This window comes from Macaca nemestrina, chromosome 10 (assembly GCF_043159975.1).
Source record: "Macaca nemestrina isolate mMacNem1 chromosome 10, mMacNem.hap1, whole genome shotgun sequence".
NCBI lineage: Eukaryota > Metazoa > Chordata > Mammalia > Primates > Cercopithecidae > Macaca > Macaca nemestrina.
In genome coordinates, this window is record NC_092134.1 from 19,840,811 (window position 1) to 19,860,846 (window position 20,036).

General features: G+C 52.6%; 2 protein-coding genes across 4 annotated transcripts in view; one reads left to right on the plus strand and one right to left on the minus strand.

Moving 5' to 3' along the window:
- Positions 1 to 1,617: 1,617 nt before the first annotated feature.
- Positions 1,618 to 12,846, plus strand: LOC105493371 (serine dehydratase). Of its 3 annotated transcripts, none has more exons than XM_071071014.1 (9): positions 1,618 to 1,755; positions 5,347 to 5,397; positions 5,539 to 5,693; positions 6,098 to 6,137; positions 6,406 to 6,542; positions 6,643 to 6,734; positions 7,861 to 8,088; positions 11,280 to 11,404; positions 12,142 to 12,831. In XM_071071014.1, exons 2-9 carry the CDS (start codon positions 5,391 to 5,393, stop codon positions 12,348 to 12,350), a joined length of 993 nt encoding a protein of 330 aa, XP_070927115.1. In that variant the 5' UTR covers positions 1,618 to 1,755; positions 5,347 to 5,390; the 3' UTR covers positions 12,351 to 12,831. The 3 variants fall into 3 exon arrangements, with proteins under 3 accessions (XP_070927115.1, XP_070927114.1, XP_070927116.1); XM_071071013.1 differs by having other exon boundaries at positions 1,619 to 1,755; positions 6,403 to 6,542; positions 12,142 to 12,830; XM_071071015.1 differs by lacking the exon at positions 5,347 to 5,397 and having other exon boundaries at positions 1,620 to 1,755; positions 6,403 to 6,542; positions 12,142 to 12,846.
- Positions 12,847 to 16,995: 4,149 nt separating this feature from the next.
- Positions 16,996 to 20,036, minus strand: part of LOC105493372 (phospholipase B domain containing 2) — a 28,449-nt gene continuing 25,408 nt past the window's right edge. Inside the window, exons 10-12 of the mRNA XM_011760946.3 lie at positions 19,333 to 19,485; positions 18,517 to 18,679; positions 16,996 to 17,932 (exon numbers count right to left, since the gene is read on the minus strand). Coding sequence (XP_011759248.1) covers positions 17,765 to 17,932; positions 18,517 to 18,679; positions 19,333 to 19,485 — 484 coding nt within the window. The 3' untranslated portion in view covers positions 16,996 to 17,764. The remainder of the gene's footprint in view (positions 17,933 to 18,516; positions 18,680 to 19,332; positions 19,486 to 20,036) is intronic.

A 20,036-nucleotide genomic window follows, 5' to 3' on the forward strand; every position in this document is an offset into this window, starting at 1 on the left:
TCTAGTCATGGGAGCCAGGCTGAAGACTGCTGTCTACCATCCTAGAAGCAGGGAAAACTCACACTTGCCATCCCTGCCGGACACGAGTGAAACTCCAGAAAGGAGGTGCCTACTTGCCGTCATCATGGAAGCCGGAAAACTCACCTTCCTTGTTGAAAACTAGTAAAACGCAGAAAAGTAGCTGTTCAGGGAAATCAACCTTAGATATCAACCAATTTGGGGAGATCAGGAGTTCTCCGGAGGTGGGGAGCTCCCAGGCCTCAGCAAATTGTCTTATTTTGGGGGGCAATCAAGATAGCTCAAGGCCGGCGTGATGGCTCATGCCTGTAATCCCAGCACTCTAGGAGGCCGAGGCAGGTGGATCACTTGAGGTCAGCAGTTCAAGACCAGCCTGGCTAACATGGTGAAACCCCATCTCTACTAAAAATACAAAAAATTAGCCGGGTGTGGTGGCACATGCCTGTACTCCCAGTTACTTGGGGAGTTGAAACAGGAGAATCGCTTGAACCCAGGAGATGGAGGTTGCAGTGAGCTGAGATCATGCCATTGCACTCCAGCCTGGGTAACAGAGCAAGACCCTGACTCAAAGGAAAAAAAGAAAAAAGATAGCTCAAGCTGGTACCAAGCACCAACAGGAAATTAGTCAAAGGTCAGGGCCACCTCCACCCAGGGTCCCTTTCATGAGTCTCCAATCTGTAAGTCAAAAAGAATCAAAAAGATTGAGACAGGTCTCAATCCATTTAGAAGTTTGTTTTGCCAAGGTTAAGAACGCACCTGGGAGACAGGTCTGTGCTTTTCTCCAGAGATGACTTTAGGGTGTCAGTATTTAAATGAGAAAAGCAAGCTGGAGGGGAAAGAAGGAAGGTATGGTCACATTACCAAATCCACAGTTTGCAAGAGAAGAGGGGCAGATAGGGAAATAGTCAATGACATATTTGTCTTGATCTCAATAAATCGACGCTTACATAAGATAACGTGAACATAGAGTAGCGACCTGTGGGGATATTTAACCTTTTTGTTGTTGTTGTTTTTGCGAAGGCTGGAGTGCAGTGGCGAGATCTCGTCTCACTGCAACCTCTACCTCCCAGGTCCAAGCAATTCTTGTGCCTCAGCCTCCTGAGTAGCACGTGCCACCACACCCCGCTGATTTTTGTATTTTTAGTAGCGATGGGGTTTCACCATATTGGCCAGGCAGGTCTCAATCTCCTGACCTCAGGTGATCCACCCGCCTCGGCCTCCCAAAATGCCGGGCCAATATTTAACCTTTCATCTGAAGCTATCTGCTTAGGAACTAAAGGATAGGCAGTTTCTTGCATGACTCAGCCTTTAGCTTAATTTTTTTTCTTTTGGCATAGTGAGTTGGGGTCCCAATTTTTTATTTTCCTTTCACAAAACTGAGGACAGAAAGAGGAAGTGGAAAGAGGGAGGAGGAATGGGTTGTGGGAAAGGCAGGAGGAAGCTGCCAAAGAAGAAAGCTTGGCCAGATTCCCCCTCCCTTCTGAGAGCCCCAGTGGCCTCGAGCCAGGGGGGTGGATCCTGGCGGCGGGGAGGGAGGGTGTAGCCAGCCCCAGGGCCCCATTGGCTGCCCAGAGGTGCCAGGGGAATAAAGCCCAGGACTGGGTAGCCCCTGGGACCATTCAGAAGACTGCCCACCCGTCCTCAGCCCCCTCTCTTCGTGGGCTATCTACTCAGTTGATCCCTCCCTCCCTCGCTGGCTTGGCTCTGTTTGCTGCTCAGACCCATCACCTTTGTCGGGTAAGTGGCCCCATCCTCAGTCCCACCTCAGGACTGGAGTGTCCTGGGGTAGCCTGTGGTTTCCCAGGGGAAGAGGGAGGCATAGAAAGAGTCCGTCAAGGCTGGGCATGGTGGCGGATGCCCGTAATCCCAACACTTTGGAAAGCTGAGGCGGGAGGGTTGCTTGAGGCCACAAGTTCGAGACTGAGCTGGGCAACAGAGTGAGACCCCCATCTCTACAAAAAAAAAAAACAAAAAACTTTTTTTTTTTTTTTTTTGGACGGAGGTCTCACTCTGTCACCCAGGCTGAAGCACAATGGCACAATCTGGGCTCACTGCAACCTCTGCCTCCTGGGTTCAAGCAATTCTCCTGCCTCAGCCTCCCGAGTAGCTGGGACTACAGGTGTGTGCCACCACGCCTGGCTAGTTTTTGTATTTTTAGTAGAGATGAGATTTCACCATGTTGGCCAGGCTGGTCTCGAACTCCTGACCTAAAAAAAGAATTTAATTAGTAGAGTGTGGTGGTGCACACCTGTAGTCCCAGCTACTGGGGAGGCTGAGTTGGGAGGATCGCTTGAGGCCAAGAGGTCGAGGCTGCAGCGAGCAATGATTGCACCCCTGCACTCCAGCCTGGGTGACACAGCAAGACCTTGTCTCAAATTTTTTAAAAAGAGCCAGTCGGGCCTAAACACTGTCTGAGTTTGTGTCCAGTTCTGTGCCTCAGCTTCCACATCTGTAGAATGGGGATGAGTGTAGCACCTTCCTCCTCAGGCTGTGAGGGTGAAAGGATGACCTGCACTTAAGGTGTCTAGCCCAGATTTCGTAACAGTTCATACTGACTGAATGCTTACTGAGAACCAAGTGAGAGGGAAGGCGGCTTCCGACTGCCGAAGTCGAGTGTGCAGACAGCAGCTTCAGGGCCTCCCTCCTCCTCCCCAGGCACAACGTCTTCTGAAGTCTTCTGATCCTTGGGGCAGGGTGGGACTGGCAGGCTGGATTCAGTTAACGGATGCTCGCTTCACGGAAAGCCGCGGCAGAGAAGGGGCTGCCTGCAGAGGGAGCCCTGGCCTTTTACCTGAAGGCACCGCCTGGGACAAATGGAGCCCCAAATCCACCTGAAAAGGGTCTCCGTGGCCGGCTCCTCCAATTCCCACCCCGGTTGTCCCTGAGGCCAGGCCTTGGTGACCTACACCGGCCTTTAATGCCAAGTCAGTCAGAACTGGGTGCGTGGTGGCTCATGCCTGTAATCCTACCACTTTGGGAGGCTGAGGCAGGTGGATCACTTGTGGTCAGGAGCTCGAGACCAGCCTGGCCAACATGGTGAAACCCTGTCTCCATTAAAAACGCAAAAATTAGTCGGGCATGGTGGTGCACGTCTGTGATCCCAGCTACTTAGAAGGCTGAGGCAGGAAAATTGCTTGAACCCAGAAGGTGGAGGTTGCAGTGAGCTGAGATCGCACCACTGCACTCCAGCCTGGGCGACAGAGGGAGATTCTCTACAAATAAATAAATAAAATCCAGGATCCCATTGTTTGGGGATTAAGCTCCAGGAGCTGAAAGTTCATTCTGATTTGGGGACGTCCTGTTTTGAAGTGTGCCCCAGTCTCTGACTTTTATTCAAGAGATCCAGCAGAGAGACGGTGTCTGTTCAAGTTCCCCTCCCAGGCCCCGAATGTCAGTTAATTCATATAGACAAGGGGTGACCTAGTTAGGGAATGCTAAGGCTGGTGGGGCAGTTGGGATCCCCACCCCTCATTCTCCCTCTGACCAAGGGATGTCTGGCTCATTCTGGGACGGGGGGATGGATGTCCAGTTCAGGAATGCCCGGGACAGGGGGTGGATGAGGTGGCATTGGAGATGGGTCTCTGGCTAGCCACCGTTGCCTGGCCTTCTGGGATGGTGGCGGGAGGGGGAACCAGAACACTCCTCAGCCAACGCCTGCTAATCTCTTCTGGCCGGGCCCAAGTTGAAGAGAATCAAATCCACCCTGGGACTCTCAGCGGAAGGTGGGGGAGATGGAAAGGCTGGGTGGGCAGATGTGGCTGTGGCTAGACCCCAGGCCACCCCAACTGCTTCATCCCTGAGAGCCCATCCCAGAAGCGGGAGCCTGAGCCATGCCCATGGGGTCTCAGAGAGAGCCTGAGCCCTGGAGCCAACTGCTCCTGGGTGAGTTCAAATCCTGCCTCCCTGCCTCACTCACAGTGTGACTTCGGGCAAATTATGTTAATAGTCTGCTTCCTGTTGCTGTGTACCAAACTACCCCAAAATGTGACTTAAAATAACAGCAAGCCAGGTGCTGTGGCTCATGCCTGTAATCCCAACAGTTTAGGAGGCTGAGGCGGGCAGATCACTTGAGACCAGGAGTTGGAGACCAGTCTGGCCAACATAGCAAGACCCCACCTCTACCAGAATAAATAAATAAATAAATAAATAAATAAATAAATAAAATTTAAAAGCTAAGTGATTAGTCAATGATATAATAATTATGACAAAATTAGTAATTACGAAATAGCTTTTCCTAACTGAATATTGGGCTTCCCAAAAGTTAGGCATTCTGCTGGGTCCTGGGATCGTCCATTTAAGCCAAGATACTTGGAATTGCATGTCAGAAGAGCCAGCTGCCAGGGTTTTTTTCTAATGTATGCATTTAAGTAAGTAATAGAGGCACATGGGTAAAACATTCAAACCATGCAAAAGGTGGGTGCTATGATCCTGAGGGCCAGCTCTCCTCAAAAGCCCCACCCTGGCCAGCCTGTCACATGTGTTTTCCAAGATGCTCTGTGCACATGGAAACATGTGAACAACAACAAAATTCAAATAAAAAATTTTTAAAAATAAAAGAAACATGTAGACTATATGTGTGTGTATGGATGGATTGTGTGTGTGTGTGGATGGATCGTGTGTGGTAGATGGATTGTGTGTGGGGGTGGATCGTGTGTGTGTGTGTGGATGGAGTATGTGTGTGTGGATATGTGTGTGGGTGTCCCTGAATTTTCGCATAGATAGATAGACTATTTTTTATTTTTTATTTTTTTGGAGAAGCAGTCTCACTCAGTTGCCCAGGCTGGAGTGCAGTGGCTTGATCTTGGCTCATTACAAACTCCACCTCCCGGGTTCAAGTGATGCTCCTGCCTCAGCCTCCTGAGTAGCTGGGATTATAGGTGCCTGCCACTATGCCTAGCTATTTATTTTTTCTTCTTCTTCTTTTTTTTTTTTTCTCAAGACAGAGTCTTGCTCTGTCGCCCAGGCGGGAGTGCAATGGTGCGATCTTGCTCACTGCAATCTCCACCTCCTGGGTTCAAGTAAGTGATTCTCCTTTCTCAGCCTCCTAAGTAGCTGGGCGTACAGGCACGCACCACCATGCCCAACTAATTTTTTGTATTTTTAGTAGAGACAGGGTTTCACCATGTTGGCCAGGCTGGTCTCAAAATTCTGACCTTGTGACCTACCTGCCTTGGCCTCCCTATTGCTGGGATTACAGGCATAAGCCACTGTGCCCAGCCTCACCTCATGCATTTTGAAAGCTACAAGGTTTGAGTGTTATCTCTTCAGCCTCCCAGCAAATGTGTGAGAAGTCAGGAGTGGAGGGTGATACCTGTCCCCATTTTACAGATGACAGAGCTGAGGCCAAAGCGTGATTTCCTGTCTGATGTCACATGGCGAGTAGGTGGCCTACCTGTGATTAGAGCCCAGGTCTCCAGGATGCTGTCTGGTCTGAGCCCTTGCTTGGCTTGCTGGGAAGCGAAGGAAGGGGTCACTCTGGCTGGCTCTCCTAACCCTCTGGGTTTCCTTCGTTTCTGCCAGTAATGATGTCCGGAGAACCCCTGCACGTGAGGACCCCCATCCGTGACAGCATGGCCCTGTCCAAAGTGGCCGGCACCAGCGTCTACCTCAAGATGGACAGTGCCCAGCCCTCCGGCTCCTTCAAGATCCGGGGCATTGGGCACTTCTGCAAGAGGGTACGGGACCGGGTCAGCATCGTCTGGACAGGGGTGGCAGGTCCTCCTTCCTCACCAGGGCAGGGCCAGTGCTGTGTGAAATTAAAGTCATCGTGGGATAAGCCTACTGACTCCCCACAATGACTGAGCGTCCACCATTAGGGCTTCCTCTGGTGGAGGGGTGCCCCTCCAGGAGGGTCCCTCAGGACTGATCCCAGAGCCATCAGTCGCCTGTTTTCCTCCACCCCTTCCTGAGCCAGTCTCTTTGGAGAGGGGCGGTGCAGTCTCAGACAAGGGTAGAACAAATTCCGAGTGAAGGAAAGGTCTGTGTCCAGTGGAATCCTGGCAGGTATTCTAGGTGGACAGGAAGAGCACAGGCAATGACTGGGAGGTGGGCCTGAGTGCCTCTCCTGTTGTCTTCACAGTGGGCCAAGCAAGGCTGTGCACATTTTGTCTGCTCCTCGGGTAAGTGACCTGCTTCCCCATCCTGTCCTCTGCTGTGTGTCCTGGGGTCAAGTACTCCGCTTCTCTGAGCCCTGGTTTCCCCAGCAATGTGCCATTGAAAACACTGGCAGCAGCCAGCAGTTTGGAATTCCAGGGGGAGGCCAGCAGTCACCCAGGGTGGGGAGGTGAGGGGGGAACTCCAGAGCCCCCAGGAGAGGGTAAGCAGTCCTGCCTGGGCTCCCAGATGCTCCCGCACTGACACCCTCTCCACCCCCGACCCTGGCAGCAGGAAATGCAGGCATGGCAGCTGCATATGCAGCCAGGCAACTGGGCGTCCCTGCGACCATCGTCGTGCCCAGCACCACACCTGCTCTCACCATTGAGCGCCTCAAGAATGAAGGTGCCACAGTCAAGGTGGTGGGTGAGGTGAGTGCTGACCCAGGGCAGGGCAGAGAGAGGGTACCTGGTGGCTGGACAGGGTCCCCCCTGTGCCTCACCCCCTCCCATCTTCCCTGTGGTTTCGCAGTTATTGGATGAAGCCTTCGAGCTGGCCAAGGCCCTAGCAAAGAACAACCCAGGCTGGGTCTACATTCCCCCCTTTGACGACCCCCTCATCTGGTATGTGGAGTTCACGGTCACTCGGTGGGGGTGGCAGCCACTGCCCTATATCACCGGGCAGGCATTGCTATGATGCACATCATCGCATCCTCATGCACAGCAGCTGCACATGTGTGCACACACCACCATGTAGAAGCACACTGAGGCGGGGCACAGTGGCTCACACCCGTAATCCCAGACTTTGGGAGGCCAAGGTGGGAGGATCACTTGAGGTCAGCAGTTTGAGACCAGTCTGACCAACATGGTGAAACTCCATCTCTACTAAAAATACAAAAATTACCCGGGCGTGGTGACACATGCCTGTAATCCCAGTTACTAGGGAGGCTGAGGTAGGAGAATTGCTTGAACCCAGGAGGTGGAGGTTGCAGTGAGCCAAGATCGCACCACTGCACTCCAGCCTGGGTAAGAGAGTGAGACTCCATCTCAAAAAAAAAAAGAAAAGAAAGAAGAAACACACATGTTCACATGTTACACCCAGGTGCAGCAGCAGGTGCACACACATGTGCACCAACTGCCCATTCTCCACGGCTGCACCCACAACACACCCAAGGCTGAACATGCAAGCACACAGGGTCCAAGTGTCAGCAGCTGAGTCCTCGGGGAAGCAGACTCGGGCACAAAGGTTTCAGGGAAAGGAGTTTATTTGGGAGGCGATTCAGTGGGGGAGTGGGGAAGTGAGCTGGGGAAGGCAGGGGGCTGGCTTTTTTCTTTTTTCTTTTTCTATCATCCAGCCCAAAATGTCAGGAAGGGGGCTTTCAAGGGCAGGTGGCCACTGTGGGTGGCTGGAGCTTAATCCCTTGGGGACCCTGGGAGCCAGTGTAGAAGGTGGGCCACAGTTTCCCTCTCCCTGGGAGAAGGAGCAGGGGAGTTTGTTCGCCGACCCGTAGCCGTTGGTTGAGGGCTCCTCTAAGGGGCTGCCATCTCCTGACTCTGTTTGCAGGTAGCTCAGGTGGCCAGAGAAAGTCCTCAGGTAGAAACACAGATGCTGGCAGCTGGAAGCCGAGGTGGCGGGTGGGGAGGGAAGTAGCTCCAGGCCCCATCAGCTGGGATGAGGCCGGTGCAAACCTGAGCTGGTGTCTCCAGGAAGCCTAGCCCTGACCCGCCACCCCCTCTCCCCACCCTCCAGGGAAGGCCACGCTTCCATCGTGAAAGAGCTGAAGGAGGCACTGTGGGAAAAGCCGGGGGCCATCGCGCTGTCAGTGGGCGGTGGGGGCCTGCTGTGTGGAGTGGTCCAGGGGCTGCAGGAGGTGGGCTGGGTGGACGTGCCTGTCATCGCCATGGAGACCTTTGGCGCCCACAGCTTCCACGCCGCCACCACCGCAGGCAAGCTCGTCTCCCTGCCCAAGATCACCAGGTGAGCAGCTGGGGTGCCTCCCTCAGGTGTCCAGCAAGCATTGGGGAGTCCCCTTTAGGTCTGGCTTCGAGATAGATCCTGATGTTAGCCTGTTCTACAGATGAGGAAATGGAGGCTTTGATCACTTGCCCAGGGTCACATCCAGTGAGTGGTACAGCTTGGACTCAAGCCCAAGTCTGTGTGACTCCACCACGTCACACTTCCTCACATGAAAAGCCTCATATGAGGCTGGGCACAGTGACTTGTGCCTGTAATCCCAGCACTTTGGGTGACTGAGGCAGGAAGATCACTTGAGGCGGAGTTCAAGACCAGCCTGAGCAACATAGAGAGATTCCCACCTCTAAAAAAAGTTGTTTTTTTGTTTTTGTTTTTGTTTTGTTTTGTTTTGTTTTTTAACTAACTGGGCATGGCAGCACACACCTATAGTCCCAGGTATTCAGAAGGCTAAGGTGGGAAGATTGCTTAAGCCCAGGAGGCTGATGCTGCAGTGAGCCATGATCATGCCAGTGCACTCCAGCCTGGGTGACAGAGCAAGACCCTGTCTAGAAACAAAGAAAAAGGGAGGAAGGAAGGAAGAGAGGAAGGAAGGGAGGGAGGGAGGGAGGGAGGGAGGGAAGGAAGGAAGGAAGGAAGGAAGGAAGGAAGGAAGGAAGGAAGGAAGGAAGGGGAAAGGAAAGGAAGAGAAAAGAAAAGAAAAAGAAAGAGAGAGAAAAAAAGAAAGAAAGAAAGAAAGAAAGAAAGAAAGAAAGAAAGAAAGAAAGAAAGAAAGAAAGAAAGAAGGAAAGAAAAAGAAAGAGAGAAAGAAAGGAAGAAAAAAAAAGCAAGAAAGCAAGAAAGCAAGAAAGGAAGGAAGGAAGGAAGGAAGGAAGGAAGGAAGGAAGGAAGGAAGGAAGGAAGGAAGGAAGAGACGGAGGGAGGGAGGGAGGGAGGGAGGGAGGCAAGCAGGCAGGCAGGCAGGAAGGAAGGAAGGAAGGAAGGCCGGCCGCATAGGAATCATTTACTGAGTCCTCTGTGGCAAGGTTTTACATACCTCATTACTTTGCCAACCATTTACTGAGCCCCTATTGTGTGCAAGACACTGGCTGATCTGGGGACAGAGTGGCGCATAAACCCAAGTCTTGCTCCTAGGGAGTTCATATCCAAGCCCCAAACCTTTGATAGATAGTTTTTGTTTGTTTGTTTTGAGACGGAGTTTTGCTTTCGTTGCCCAAGCTGCAGTGCAATGGCATGTGCAAGTGCCAATTGGAGTACAAGTGCCATGACACTTGGCTAATTTTGTATTTTTAGTAGAAACGGGGTTTTACTGTGTTAGCCAGGCTAGTCTCAAACTCCTGACCTCAGGTGATCTGCCCACCTCAGCCTCTCAAAGTGCTGGGATTATAGGCATGAGCCACCATGCCTGACTGATAGATAGTATTTAATTAGGATTAGGTTTTGGCCCCATTACACAGAAGCCCCAAATAACAGTGGCTTAGATGAGATTGAACTTTATCATGAAAAGTCAGGGCCCCGGGTCCATTAAGTTTGTTTCCCCATTATCCTTAGCATGTAGCCTTTTGGTCCAAAATGGTTGCCTGAGTGCCAGCTATCACACCCACATTCCATGTGGCAGGGAGGGGGAAGCAAGGGCAGAAGGCTATGCTCCAACCTTCAAAGACAGACACAAAACTTCCACTTACCTTTTGTTGGCCTGAACGTAGTCACATGGCCACATGCAGCTGCCAGAGAGGCTGGGAAATGTCTTTATACCAGGTGATCATATGTGCAGCTAGAAAAGACACCAGGGCAGACAATAGTCTCCACTACAGATAGGGAAGACTGAATCCAGCCAGATAAGAACTTCTTCCGGCTTTCTGAGCCTGGCATCTGGAGCTTCTGTGTCCCACACTATAGGGACTGAAGACGTCATGGCTGAGTGCCTACTGTAAACCACGTGCTGCTGAGGGCTGAGGTGGCCAAGGCCCTCAAGATGCTCCTGGGGAAGGGAGAGGGGGCAGTTGAGCTGGGAACAGAGCCAGTGGTCACCCCGGGGGGCTGGGGACAGCGCCAACACATTGGTTACCAGCGCAGGTCTTGAAGTTATACAGATCCTGCTTGCAGCCCCAGCTCCAGCACTCCCTAGGTGTGTGACCTTGGGCAAATGACTGTATACTCTGCCTCAGTTTCCCCTTCCCAAAATCAAACCAATTAACAACAGCAGAGTTCTTGTGTGAATTCAATAATGCTTGTGAAGTGCTTGGCACCTAATGCTTTCTCAAAAAGTAATCAGGGTGCTTGTTACTATAGGGGAGTACCATTTGAGAATTCCACATAGGGCCGTGGGACTCAGTACTCTCCCAGGAGGACTCCTTGGAGGAGGTGGCCTTAATCCTGAGCCTTGAAGGACAGAGCAGGATGTGGGCAGGCAGAGTGGTACTAAGCCTTATGAGGGTTAACCAGGTAGAGGTTGCAACCCGGAGCAAAGGCAGGGAGTCCTATCAGGGAACAACAAGGGTCCTCTTAGGCATTTGCTCCTGACTTAGTGTTGATCAGAATATGATGCTCTGCCAAGGCAGGAGGATCACTTCAGCCCAGGAGTTCAAGACTAGCCTGGGGTTGGGCATGGCGGCTCATGCCTGTAATCCCAGCACTTTGGGAGGCCAAGGTGGGTGGATCACCTGAGGTCAGGAGTTTGAAGCCAGCCTGGTCAACATGGTGAAACCCCATCTCTACTAAAAATACAAAAATTAGCCAGGCGTGGTTGGGCACCTGTAGTCCCAGCTACTTGGGAGGCTGAGGCAGGAGAATTGCTTGAACCCAGGAGGCAGAGATTGCAGTGAGCCGAGATCGTGCCACTGCACACTCCAGCCTGGGTAACAAAGCAACACTCCATTAAAAAAAAAAAAAAAAAAAAACCAGCGTGGGCAACATAGTGACACCCCCCAGTCTCAAAAAAATTAAAAATAGTGATAATAAAGAATATACTATGTGATGCCAATTCAAACACTCTCACCTTATTAGAATACCCCACTTGGTTCGGGGATCCCTGAGGATTTTCAGTGCTTTACGGCTGCAGAGGTGACACCTGTCCCCCTTGCCCGTGGACTCACTGCCTTCTCCGTCTCACATCCATCTCCTTCTCTCCCTCCCTGCCCCCATCTCTCTCCTGTTTCCCCCACTCCCATCCTCTTCTGGGTTCCCACTTCTCTCAGTGTTGCCAAGGCCCTGGGTGTGAAGACCGTGGGGGCTCAGGCCCTGAAGCTGTTTCAGGAACACCCCATTTTCTCTGAAGTTATCTCGGACCAGGAGGCTGTGGCCGCCATTGAGAAGTTCGTGGGTATGTGCCAGGATCTCTCGTGACCTGACCCGCTGACTCAGGAGCTAAGTGGCTGTCCACTTGGTGTGCCACTGGGGATCCCACTCACCCCAAATTTTCTCCACAGTTCTGTCTTCCATCTCTGCCTAGAACCTTCCATTAACGGAAGGTAATACAATGCAGTGTAGACATGGAAGAGCAAAAGCCACACATAATAGAAAAGTAAATAGAAAAGTAAGCCTGATAACCATAGCAGCAGAAAACAATAAGTATTTAAAATAATGCTTCTGAGTTTCCTGGTAGCCAGAGTAAAAAAGGAAAACATGGGGCTCAGAGTTGGATTCATTCAGAGGTGGGTCTGTAACTAGGTTGGACTCTTTCTGGGTTCAGTCTAGGGCAGGGATGGCAAAAAAGAGAGAAAAAAATAGTACCATTTATGCTTCTGTACCTGCTGCACACTTGGCTAATCAACCATGGAACTCTTGCTCAGATGATGCCTCAGAATTCTTCTCAACACAGTGCTCAAGCAACCACACTCATTCTATCAGTGTTAGCACTCATAACGAAACCCAGGCCCTGGCTCAGGCTTGGAAGGGCCAATTCAGGGTGATAACGGGATGTGCGGTCCAGGACCTGCGTCTGCAGCCAGGGCTGAGAGCTGATTGGCTCAGTATTCCCAAGTCCTGCCAATGGCCTATCAGCTCCTGTGCACCCTGGGAAACTCAGGCCACACCCCTGTCACTCCTCTTCTCCGGCAGATGATGAGAAGATCCTGGTGGAGCCCGCCTGCGGGGCAGCCCTGGCTGCCGTCTACAGCCACGTGATCCAGAAGCTCCAACGGGAGGGGAATCTCCAAGCCCCGCTGCCATCCCTCGTGGTCATCGTCTGTGGGGGCAGCAACATCAGCCTGGCCCAGCTGCGGGCGCTCAAGGAACAGCTGGGCATGACAAATGGGTTGCCCAAGTGATGACGGACCCTTTCCGATCTGTCCTCTCCTAGCCCAGGAGACCCCTGGAGGGGCTGGAGTTTTATCCAGCGCCTCGATGTATGTTTGGTTGAGCGCCTGTGGCCCAGGTGCAGGTTAACTTCTTGTTATCAGGAGCCCACTATACAGATGCCAAAGGTCGGCAGTCAATGAGGCTATGAACTGGACCTTTTTGGTATCTGTGTGACTGCTCTGTGCCCATCCTTAGCCAACTTGCTGGCATGACAGGTGCCCACAAGTAACACACCAGGTCCCCAGAGGAGGGTGGATGGGAGAGACCTGAATCACAGCAGTGAGGAATTCCTCAAAGCTGTGACCCTGCCCGAGAACTTGTTCCCAGGGAAGGTAAACAGGGCCACCATCCAGGGTTGAGGAACCATCTCAGCCATCCTCCCAGGAAGCCCACCCCTGACCCTTACAAATTTTTCTAATATGCAAACTTTTTCATTGAAAAAATAAAATATATTTATGAAACAAAGATCCTGTGTGTTTTCCCGTCATCAGCTGTCTTCCTTCCTGCTTTCCTTCCTTAGAAGGAAGACCTTGGGGTCTTCTAATAAGCAGACCCTAAGTCTGCTCTCAGCCCCAGTTCTCAACTGGGGCCCCAGAGTGAGGCCAGGAGCCTGACTCCAGCTGGTCTTGTGTGCCAGGAGAGGGGCATCCCTGTACCACAGGAAGCAGGTGTCTAAACAAGAGGGACTTGGGGTAGGACAAAGGCTGCCTCCGCTGAAGGCAAAAGCAGCTGAGGAGGCCAACTTCATTCTGATAGGAAGTCCTTCCTGGTAAGTCAGAATTATTTCATCACAGAATTATTTCATCACAGACCCAATGGAAGTAAAGAAGTGAGGCCCCCTCCCCTGGGGGTGTGTGAGCTGACACTGGACAACCATCTCTGGGAGAGGGAAGGGGTGGTTGGACTTGAAGTCAATGTCATGCAAACCCTCCTCAAATATGGAACCATCTCTTCCAACGAAAGAATGTGCTGAAGCCCGTATCATAGTTCAAAGAGAAATTACTGGAGCTGGCTCCAGAGCATGGAGGGAACCCCACCCTCAAGGCACTTTTTGGATGACCCCAAGTTCAAACTGAAGTTTAAGAGTCACTCAGAGCCGGGCACAGTGGCTCATGCCTGTAATCGCAGCACTTTGGGAGGCCAAAGCAGGCGGATCACTTGAAGCCAGAAGCTCGAGATCAACCTGGCCAACATGGTGAAACCCCGTCTCTACTAAAAATACAAAAATTAGCCAGGCGTGGTGGTGTCCACCTGTAATCCCAGCTACTCCAGAGGCTGAGACAGGAGAATCGCTTGAACCCACAAGGCAGAGGTTGCAGTGAGTGAGATTGTGCCACTGCACTCCAGCCTGGGCAAAAAAAGTGAGACTCTGTCTTAAAAAAAAAAAAAATCACACAGATCTGAATGATCCAAAGCCTGCCTGGAATAGGACCGCCTCCAGCTTCCACTGTCCAGCCTGAGCCTGGCACAAAGCCCCAGCCTGCTAGAGGCGGCACCGGGGCACTGTGGGCAGGGGCTGACCAGCTGGCCAGAGCCTTACCCTTCAGGGAGGCAGCAGCAATAGAGGTGCCTGCAGCAGCCATCTTGAAGCTGAGGATTGTGGGAAACTCACAGTGCTCAGAGTCAAGTGGCACTACCTTCGCAGCTGCCTCTGGAAAGGTGGGTCCCGCCTTTGCTGAGCTAGCTGATATCCCAGTCGGGGACCATCTGCATGACCACCCCCGTATGCTCTGTGCAGTCAGCCTGGCTTCATGACTATCCCCACCTCCTGGAAAACAGAAAGCAGCCGGAATCATTCTAGGGAATAAGAAAGTGATCCTGGGTGAGAACCACCACCTGGGTCTCCACTCGCTCATCTGTAAAATGGGTCTCCCGGAAGCCCCAGCCTCAGGAGTGGCTGTGAAGATTCAGTGGCTGGAGCACAGTAGGTGTGGCCTGTTTCACCAGGGCCTGCACCATCACAAGGAAATGAGGAAGGCAGGCTGGGCTCCAATCCTGGCTCTGATGGGCCCAGGTCTTCAGACTTTGAGCACGTCACCTCCCTGCCCCAAACCTGCTTCCTCATCTGTAAAACATAAATGATAACCCCAGCCTCTCCCAACAGGGCTATCCTGAGAAGGAAGAGAGACTCAGGTATGAAAACACTCTGAATAATTGGGAAATGTACCAGCAGAAAGTTAGTTTTTAAAACCACAAGTTGGCCAGGCGTGGTGGCTCATGCCTGTAATCCCAGCACTTTGGGAGGCCGAGGTGGGAGGATCACTTGAGCCCAGGAGTTCAAGACCAGCCTAGTTGGCACAGTGAGACTCTGTCTCTACAAAAAGGAAAAATAACTTGAAACCGGGAGGCAGAGGTTGCAGTGAGCCAGGATTACGCCACTACACTCCAGTCTGGCGACAGAGCGAGACTCCGTCTCAAAAAAATAATAAAAAGGAAAATAAAATAAGATAAAACCACAAGTCAATTCCCAACCCCATACCCCAACCTTGCTTTATTTTCTCCACGCGTTTACCAGCACTGACACACTGCATATTTCTTTTTTTTTTTTTTTTTTTTACTATCTCCCCAATGTAAACTTCACAAGAGCAGGGACGCTTTGGTCCCTTTTGTTATAAAGTATCCCCTGGACCTCATAACAGTGCCTGGCATGTACTAGGGGTTCAATAAGTGTTTGCTAATGAAGAGATGCTGACTGCATGAGGCCCCGTATGGGCTGCATCACATCCCCCAGGGAAACGCTGCTCACACCATTACCCCATTTCACAGATGAGGTAATCGAGGCTCAGAGAGGTTGAGTCCATAGCTAGCTAGTAAGAGGTGGAGACAGAATTCAAACCCAGGTCTCTGACTCCAGGGCTGTGTGCTTTCCTCTCTCCAAGCACACAACACTGGGAGAGTCTTGTCTCCAAGGCAGGCTGCATGAGATCAGACAGGGAGAGAGCCTCTTTTTGTATCAGTCTGTACACCACAATATGGCTTAGGAAGGTCTTGGTGGTTAACAAGGCTCCCAAATAGGACCCAGAACATAGGTGCTCCATAAACATCTGGATGAATGAATGGATGGATGGATATGAATGAATGGGTGTGGATGAATGGGTGATAAATGAATAGGTGGGTGGATGGATGGGTGGGTGGGTAGATGAATGGATGGATGGATGGATGGATGAGTGAGTGGATGGATGGGTATATAGGTGATAAATGGATAGGTGGATAGATGAGTGAATGGGTGGATGGGTAGATGGATGGAAAATGAACAGATGGAAATGGTTGGATGGGTGGATAAATGGTCGGAAGGATGGATGGATGGGTGAGTGTGTAGATGGATGATAAATGGATAGGTAGGTAGATGGATGAGTGAATGTGTGGGTAGATGGATGGAAAATGAACAGATGGAAATGGTTAGATAGGTGGATAAATGGTTAGAAGGATGGATAGATGGGTGAGTGGGTGGATGGATAGGTAGATAGGTGATAAATGGATAGGTAGGTGGAAGGAGGAGTGAATGGGTGAATGGGTAGATGGCTGGAAAATGAACAGATGAAAATGGTTGGATGGATGGTTGGATGGGTGATTGGATGGATGGATGGGTGGATGGGTGACAAATAGGTAGGTGGATGGGTGGATAGGTGAGTGGGTAGATGACTGGGTGGGTGGATGGATGGATGGGTTGGTGGGTGGGTGGATGGATAGATGGATGGATGGATAGGTAGTTAGATGGGCGGGTGGATGAATGGGTGGGTAGATAAATGGGTGGGTGGATGGATAATAGATAGGTAAGAACTTCGTAAGCCATGCTGTGGTGTACAGATCAATACATAAAAACCTCCCTCCCTGTCTGATCTCATTGGTGGATGGATGAGTGAATGGCTGGATGAATAAATGGGTGGGTGGGTAAGTGGATGGAAAATGGACAGATGAGGCCAGGCACGGGGGCTCACACCTGTAATCCCAGCACTTTGGGAGGCCAAGATGGGCGGATCACCTGAGGTCAGGAATTCAAGACCAGCCTGACCAACATGGTGAAACCCCGTCTCTACTAAAAATACAAAATTAGCCAGGCATGGTGGCTCATGCCTGTAACCCCAGCTACTCGGGAAGCTAAGGCAGGAGAATCACTTGAACCCGGGAAGCAGAAGTTGCAGTGAGCAGAGATTGCACCATTGCACTCCAGCCTGGGCAACAGAGTGAAACTCCCTAAGAAAGAAAAGAAAAAAGAAAAGAAAAGAAAAGGAAGGGAAAGGAAAGGAAAGGAAAGAAATGAGGAAAAAGGAAAAAGAAAAGGAAAGGAAAGGAAGAAAAGAAAGAAAATGGACAGATAGAGATGGCTGAATGGTTGGCTGGATGATTGGATGGTTGGATGGGTGGGTGGATGGCGGGGTGGATGGATGATAAATGGATAGGTAGGTGGGTGGATGGATGGAAGATGGATGGGTGGGTGGGAGGCTGTGCAGATGGATGACGGGTGAGTATGTTGGCAGATGAGTGAATGGACAGAAGGACAGACAGAGGGCTGTACAGGAGGCTGCATGGGGGATGATGGCACAGAACGCAAACCTGAGAGGAAAAAAGGCGCTGACCCCGGCTTCCCTGCCACCCCAAGAAGCACAGCATGGGGCCAGAGCCACTCTTGTTTAATGGTGGCACAGCCTGCAGTCTGGTTCCTCCATCAGGGCGCTGTGGGCATGGCCCTGAGGTGAGGGACAGGCCTGGGGTGGGGTGGGGGCCTGAGGCAGAAGCATGGGGGCTGACCCTCTGCCTGACATGGAGAGAGGACATTCAGAACCCTCCAGCCACAGATGGCCAGAAACTTTGGTTTGTGTTTGTTTTCAAGTTTCTGTCCTCAAGGAAGCTGTCCAGAAAGGGAGACGAAGGGACTGCTTCCTGAGGGAGCAGAGGGGCCAGAGCTGGGAGGAGCAACGCCAGCCGGAGACAATGCCCAGACAAAACTCACCAGCTCCAGGGCCACCCGTGGGAATGCAGCTGGGAGAAGGGTGCTGTAACAGGCTCCTCCCACCCCATGGGAGCCCCAGAGTCTGACCCCAGGACCTTCCCAAGCCCTCAGGAAGGAGAAGCACGAGGAAGGGGCCCCAGGGGTGGGAATGAGATCGAGAGAGCAGCAGCAGGAAACAGAGAGAAACAGAGAGTGGGAGATGCAGGGCGGGGGCAGAGGAGACACCGTGGTGCCCACCCACCTCGGGGGAGAGAGGGAGTCAGTTCTGAGCCCCATCAGGTTCGTGCCCCACCCTAGCAGGAGATAATTCAGACCCCAGATCAGAGAACAAAGCCCCCAGAAGGGGCTGGGGTTGGAGGTCCGGTGGCCTCGGGACGGGGTGGCCCTGCCGAGGGTCAGCAGGGGCGAAAGCAGCAGAGCAGGGACAGAGCCTCAGTCCCACGAAACCTTGACAGGCGCGAACTTCCAGAGGTCTGGCTGGCCCATATGCAGCAGGCCGCTGAAGGGCGAAGTACTCCACTGGAACGGGGGCACCTGGTCCCACGTGGGACCGCTGGCCGCCAGCAGGCCCAGGATCCTGGCCAGCGACGTGCTGGTCACCTGGGGACAGGGCAGAGCCGCAGCTGAGCAGGGGCCCTGGCCTGCCCCAATCCAGGCGCCCGGCCTCCTACCCTGACCTTGACCCCACAGCCCAATTCTGCACTGTCACTTTTTTTTTTGAGTCTCTGCTCTGTCACCCAGCCTGGAGTGCAGTGACATGATCTCGGCTCACTGCAACCTCTGCCTCCCGGGTTCAAGCAATTCTCATGCCTCAGTCTCCTGAATAGCTGGCATTACAGACGCCCGCCACCATGCCCGGCTAATTTTTGTATTATTAGTAGAGACAGGTTTTCACCATATGGGCCAGGCTGGTCTCAAACTCCTGACCTCAAGTGATCTGCCCACCTGGGCCTCCCAAAGTGCTGGGATTACAGGCGTGAGCCACCATGCCCAGCCCATACTGTCACCTTTACTGTGACCCCAACCACAACCCAATTCTGACTGTCATTCCTGTCCCGCCATCAGCTTTGCCCCAACCTGTCTCCTCCCCCAAACTGGTGATGGTGACTCCCCTGGTGATGGTGACTCCCCCCACCCACAGCCCTCAGGCCCCCAGCCTCCAGGCCCTAGGGAGGAGGCAGCACCTTCACATCGATGCCCCCGTGGGAGCGCTGACGCAGGGCCTGGAAAGGGTAGGAGCCATTGGCCGGGTTGAGGTCAGAGCGGGCAGAGATAGCATTCTCCCCATTGGGCTGTGGGTCACAGGCTTTGCACAGTGACAGGGGGTCATGGAGGAAGTCATTGTACCTGGATGGGGAAAAGGAGGGAACATCAGTCATCCCAGGAAGGAGAGGTTAAGACAGGGGCCCAAATCCTTATGGGCAGCCCGGTTAACAGCCGCCAGCCTTCAGCCTGATGAGCCCCTCCCACCGCACGTTGCCCCCGACAGTTCCTCTGCCAGGGGCCTGGACCCTTCACCTAAGTCACTCTGCCTCCATTATTCAGCTCTCTGCTCAGGCACCCATCCTCAGGGAAGAGCTCCATGCCACCGCCCCAGCCAGGTGAGGCAGCCGCTTGTCCCCGGATAGCCTCTCTTGGAACACAGCCATCTTTACACATTGACACCAGTGCAAGAACTTGATGGATTTCTGCACCACACAAGAGACAGGACAGTGGGGGCACAGGTTTTCTACCTGTTGTTTCTGGTACCAAGCATAGTGCCCAGCAGTACAGGTCACTCAGGAAATGTCTAGCATCCTCCCTTAGCTATGGGGACTGTGACAGGACCCAAGCGGAGCGCGGACACCGAGCTGCTGCACTGGTGTCCAACGTCTGACCACCCCCTGCTGGCCCTCTGGGGCTGGCGGCAAAGTTTGAATGAGTTGGTACAAAGAGCACATAGGAAGTTCTGTGTTCCTGCGGCCTCCCTCTCCCCAACCCACCACCCAACCAGCACCTACCTCATCAGCCTGACCATGGAGTCCATGTCTTGTACCAGGGACTGGTTCCGCCGGAAGATCTGGGCGCGGGGGCTCCCGTCATAAGAAAACCAGTCCCCATACTGGGCCACGAGGGCCTGCAGCCCACTGGCATTGAACACAGTCTCGAAGGACCTGCCGGGGACAAGGACGGTCACCCATGACCCCCCACTGGCCTCACTCAGCCAAGGTTGTGGCCAGGGAGGGGAGGGGCAGTCACACCAGGACATTATCACTTACAACTATGACATTCAGACAGGGCGTAGTGGCTCACGCCTGTAATCCCAACACTTTGGGAGTCCAAGGGGGGGGCAGATAACCTGAGGTCAGGAGTTCGAGACTAGCCTGGTCAACATGGTGAAACCCCATCTCCACTAAAAATACAAAAATCAACCAGGCACGGTGGTATGTGCCTGTAATCCCAGCTACTCGGGAGGCTGAAGTAGGTGACTCACTTGAACCCGGAAGGCAGAGGCTGCAGTGAGCCGAGATTGCGCCATTGCACTCCAGCCTGGGCAACAGAGCGAGACTCTGTCTCAAAAAACAAAAAACAAAACAAAAAAAACTACGCCATTTGGGATAACAATAATGTCTTTCCATTTGTGCTGGGGGGTGGCTTGGTGGAGTGGCTGAGCTTGGGTTCTGGGGCCCAAAAGACATGGCTTCAAATCGTGCCTTCAGTCTGG